This window comes from Nymphaea colorata, chromosome 11 (genome assembly GCF_008831285.2).
Source record: "Nymphaea colorata isolate Beijing-Zhang1983 chromosome 11, ASM883128v2, whole genome shotgun sequence".
Lineage (NCBI taxonomy): Eukaryota > Viridiplantae > Streptophyta > Magnoliopsida > Nymphaeales > Nymphaeaceae > Nymphaea > Nymphaea colorata.
Genome location: NC_045148.1, coordinates 21,865,946 through 21,871,344, shown reverse-complemented (window position 1 = coordinate 21,871,344; position 5,399 = coordinate 21,865,946). Strand labels below are relative to the sequence as shown.

General features: G+C 44.7%; 1 protein-coding gene across 1 annotated transcript; it reads left to right on the top strand.

Moving 5' to 3' along the window:
* The first annotated feature begins 3,480 nt into the window (after positions 1-3,480).
* Positions 3,481-4,182, top strand: LOC116263684 (uncharacterized). Its single transcript, XM_031643417.1, has one exon. It carries the CDS (start codon positions 3,481-3,483, stop codon positions 4,180-4,182), a length of 702 nt encoding a protein of 233 aa, XP_031499277.1.
* The last annotated feature ends 1,217 nt before the right edge of the window (positions 4,183-5,399 follow it).

Sequence of the window (5,399 nt, the reverse complement as noted above, 5' to 3'; positions counted from 1 at the left end):
AATTCAGTCGACCTTGAGAAATTCCGGCAATAGGGGTTGCTGCCGGAGTACAGGAAGAATCCGGCGAGGAAGGCGCCCTCCCCTGACTTCCTTTCCCGCCGTTCTCTGGAATAATTTGCTGGAGACAAGGGCATCAGGCGGCAGAGAGGAAGGCCGGCGCTGATTCTTCAGGCGATTCTAGCTGTCGAGCAGAAGATTATTCCAATTCCGGGTGTCTGAAGGACCTCTCTACAAAAGCTTGGATTTTTTTGGAGTTAGCGGAAGGGAGCAGTCGATTTCCCTCTCTCGTTTTGCTCTGTTAACATGAGAAAACTTATTCAGAGAAGCGCGAAAGATAAAGCTGGAGAGAACTTGTATTTATTGATTCCTTTGAACAACATATATATAGTACAAAAAAAAGTTATCACTTACAAGATTTTTGGTATACAAGATCATGATAATACACAATTTCTTGAAAAATTGAGAGTACTAAAAACATATTTCTCACTTACATTTACAAGATCCACAATTTTTGGAGTGGATGAAGGATTACAAAAAGGAAGGTTATAATGGAACAAATCTGCCATGTCTCACTTTTAAGTAATTTCAGTTGATATCAAGATCCTCAACGTCTTCCTTAATTCTCATCTTTTCATTGACATCAAGATCCTCAACGTCTTCAGCAATATTCTTATTTTGAATAACCGTAAAACCGCGTTTTGCTGATTTACTCTTATCATTTCTATCTCAATCCATTAACCACCTAAAATGTAGTCTACATAACAATAACAGATCTTGATAAGAGATCTGATCCCTTTTTTCTTAACACTTTGTTTATCATGCAGAATTTGCGAGATTATCTTACCTAAAATGGTCTGGCCTGCACTCTATATATTGAGAGTCCATCTTCTCTCAAGAACATCAAAGAATAAATAAACAGAGAGCTCGACAGCAACTTAGTAGACGAGCAAAACCTAGAGGCATCAATGATTAGCAGCAAGGACTGTTCCAACTAGATGAACAAGACTCCCCTTAGAGATTTGAGAGAGAAGCTCCGAGGGGAGAGCAGGCTAGGGCATCGCGTGGGGAAGGGAAAGCTTGGAGGGGAACCCCCGGGGCTCGCCGGGGGGATGGAAATCGAAGGAGAGAGAAGCTCTGAGGGGAGAAGATTAGGGCATCGAGTGGGGAAGGGAAAGCTCGCTGGGGAGATGGGAATCGGCGGACTGATGGATCTCGACAATAGGGGTGAGTTTGCAGACCTGGGGAGCATGGATCGAGCAACCCAAAGGAGCGAAGCAAAGTGCGACAACTCCAACCTGCACGGAATGGAAGAAGATAGCGGTGACAAGGATATGCAGCAGGGCAAAGGTGATGCTCCAACCACCCTTCAAACGAGGAAGTTAAAAGGGTGGGCAGGTGTTGTTGCTGGCAGCCAGGAGTCGGATTTTCAGGAGTGCCCGGGGGCGGGGTGACTATGGACAGATCTGGGGATGAACCCATGGTGGTCTTCCCTGCTCAGGCGTTCCAGAAAATGGAGCAGCAATATCGGTTTGCAGTAGTAGCTGGCTTTTACAGAGGTAGAATGAGCACAGGCATGGACTACAGGTATGTTTTCCAGGCCTTGCGTAAGCTTTGGATTAATGTAAAACTGTCCAACATTTTCTGTTATTGGGAGTGGGAGATTCTTGGTGCGGGTGGATTCTGAGGAAGAGCTCAGAGTGGTAATGTACAGAAAATGGGTAGTTGGGGGTCGGCTTCTGATTACCAATCGTTGGAAGCCTGGTACAGAATTACGCCTGAATGAAAAGGAATCAATCCCTTTGTGGATTCGTCTTCCTCAACTTCCAGTTTTGTTTAGGAATTCGTATAGCTTTAAAGCCATTGCTAGGGGGATGGGTGCCTCCTTCATTAGAGTAGATGAATGCACGATGCACAGGGACAAACTAGGTTTCGCTCGGGTGTGCATGGATGTTCCGCTTGGTTTCAGACCGGTGCCCAAAATCATCATTGAAGCCAAGGGAAACAGGATATCTCAAGAAGTGTTATACGAATCTACGGTTCGTTACTGCTATGTTTGTGGCACTACTTCACACTACGAGGATGCATGTAAGAATAAGGGTAAAGCAGAAATGTCAGGGGCTGAGGAGCAAGTTTGGAGTGAAGTTCTGGTCATTAAGAAACAAAGAGGTGGGATGCAGAAAAATGACTCTGGGAGAAGGGACACACAAGGAAACAGATTTGCCTCACTTGGGAGTCAGCTTGAGAATGATGCAGGGAATGGTAATCAGACTGACCCAGGTCTGGGAACTAGGCTGGCTCCTGATATTGGAGATGGGGGTTAAAGCAGGAAAAGGTAGAGAGAGAGGGTAGCCAGGTGAGGAAAAACTTTAATAAAGGAGGGACAACAGGGGGGATGGACTCTTCACAGAGCATGCCAGAGGAAGGAAAGACTGAAAACACTGATGAAGGGATTCCCAACCCTTTCCTTTGTCTACAACAGACCGCCACTAACAGCTTGGATGATCATGTACCTCCAATCAAATTCATGTTCGGAGCTGGGGCTAAGGATTCTTACTTTGGCAAGGAGAAGGATGATAGTTTGAATATGAAGGAGGGCACTGATCAGGGTTCTGACCTTGTGAGCAGCCACATTGAAGTAGTTGATGCTAGGCAGAGGGGGACGAGAAAATCAACCAGGTTTGCCATCAAGGGCAAGAAAGGTCACCCACCAGCCACTGTGATTAGTTTGGAAGATGCAATTGTTCACCAATATAATGGGTCCAAGAAGCAAAAAAAGGTGGCTGACAATATAAATCAGGCACTTATAAACCTTCCAAATGTGGAATATAATGAAGAGAATGCTAGTGGCAGGGCTCTCGGAATTGAGGGAGCACTGGTAGAGGCTATCAACATTTTAGAGGCCTTGCAAAGAGGCCTGCACAGCAAGAATTAAGTTTGATTCTCAATAAGTTTAATCCTTTTGTTGGGTTTGTTCTTCATTCGATGATTACCAATCATAGGATGAAGATAATCATGGAAAGATACCACAACTATAGATTTGTGACTAACGTTGAAGGTACTGACGGTGTGGTGAGAATATTATGTGTCTGGAAAGAGGAGGAAATGGAACATACTTCTCTGGTTGTTGACCATAATTGGGTTGGTGTTTCTTTTCGTAGACTGGCAAATGACAAAGTCTTTGTAGTTTTTGGTGTGTACCTCCTAGGTTTGGGGAAAGGCTGCAAAGCCTTTACAAACTAGAGGCCCTTGTTTCTAGAGTCAAAGGACCGGTTATGTTAATTGGCGATTTCAATGCCATGCTCAACAGCCAAAATAAATCGGGTTCTACTCCGTTAATTGCTTCCTGCTTATCTTTCAGTTGCTTTGTTTATGCTTGCAGGTTAAAGGAGGTTGAAGATAGTAACAAGAGGTTTACGTGGTCGAACCATAGACAAAGGCAAGACTTAGAGCAGTGTAAGCTGGATTGGTGCATGGTTAACAATGAAAACTGGTTTTGGTGGAGAAGGCATGCTTAAGGTCCAGACGTCAGCCACATCCGATCATAGTGTGCTTCTATATCAGTCCAAGGACATTAATGATGATACATGGGGTCCGAAGCCGTTTAGATTCTTTAAGTCTTGGTTGACGGACAGGGAAGGTAAGGTAGTGATGCTTGAAGCTTGGAGAGGTGAGGCTCGGGGCTGCCCAATGATGCGCCTCTTTCTTAAGCTTAATCGCCTGCATAAGGCTCTTCTACATTGGAACAGACATTCTTTTGGTAATCTTAGTGACAACATCACCACCCTTCAAAGCCAGCTAGAGGAAAGCAGGGAGCATATGGAACAAGGGGTGGAAGGTGCGATTGATGAGGAACACGGAGTGAGGAAGCAACTATCTCAGGCCCTTCTCATGGAAGTGGTAATGTGGAAACAAAGATCGCGTATTCGTTGGCTTGCGGAAGGCAATAAGAACACCTCCTTTTTTCATGAGATGGCTAAGTCTTGGCAAGCTAAACGAAAGATTATAAGTATAGAGTATGATGGCACTAAATATGTACAGAGTAGACAGATTCTTGAAGTGCGCACTGCTTATTTTCGCAGGGTGTTAGATATAGATGAAGCGCAAGGAATGTTATTTGAGGGTGTTGATACTATACCTACAGGAAACTCACACCACTTCAGCACACACTTGACCCACTTGTAGGGATATATAGGAACCGAGTCAAAATTAAGCTCGTTCAGCTTGGCTCGAGCTCGTTTTTAGCAATACAAGGTCAGCTTGAACTCAATTCGATAGACCAAGCCACACCTCGAGCATGACTCTTTTAAGTTCTCTTACCAACTCCCCATTTGACCTAATTTGTTTCTTTGGTTTTAAGCTCTATCACCTGAGTGTGGGGTGCGGGTGTGGTTGCCGATGCGGGTATGGGTGCTGGAGCGGCACATTATAAAAAATTTAAGTGCGGCGGTGTGGTAAGGGTATTTTATTATTATTATTTTTATTAATTTATCATATATACAACAGAATAAGCATGCATATATTATTATTATAATTAAGTTATCACAACAACAGAATAATTGTATTGCATACTAAAATATCACAACAACATATATTATATAAGTCATTTAGTAATATGGCATTCTAACTGGGCTCGGGTATGAGTTGGAGCCATGCCCATGTCCGGTGCGCACCCGAATCGATGTGACTCAGGTGCGGCAGTAAAATAAAAGAGTCCGGGTGACTTAGGTTTTAAGTTTGAAAATTTTAAAAGAACACCTAGCTCATCATCCTTGACATCAGCCAGAACCAGTAGCGTGGCCACATTGTGGCTGGTGTGAAATCTTAAATATTTATTGCTTTATATATATATATATATATATATATATATATATATATATATCCACCAGATTTGAGTTTGTTTAAACAGGTGCCCCTCCATTCAATTTCTTTTGACTCCATTGGAGCTCAGCCAACTCTCGAAGGTGACTAAGCTCGATTTGAGCTTCAACAACATATCTATTGAGACTCCAGCATCACTGCGGGAGCTAAAGGGCTTGGACTCATATGGCGGGGTTGGTCAGCCTCGACTTGGCCTACACTTGGCTCGTCAGCACTATCCCGGCTTCCATGGCTCGCCTGCGCAACCTGACCTACCTGCCCCTAAACCACAATGGGCTCACCGGGGCCATACCATCTGGACTCGGTGGGCTTCCCTTGATTCACGACCTCGACCTCAGCTACAACTGGCTCAGCAGGCAGGTGCCGTTCCGGAAGGAGGTGGTTGAGCGGTTGGGCTCCAAGCTCAAGCTCGCTTGAAATGACGGCATGTTTCCCGGCTCAGAGGTCGTCAGCACCAGCTTGGTCAGGGTGGACATCGATGGCTGCATCTCTGACAACGTCGCCCAGTCGTTGGCCCGTGA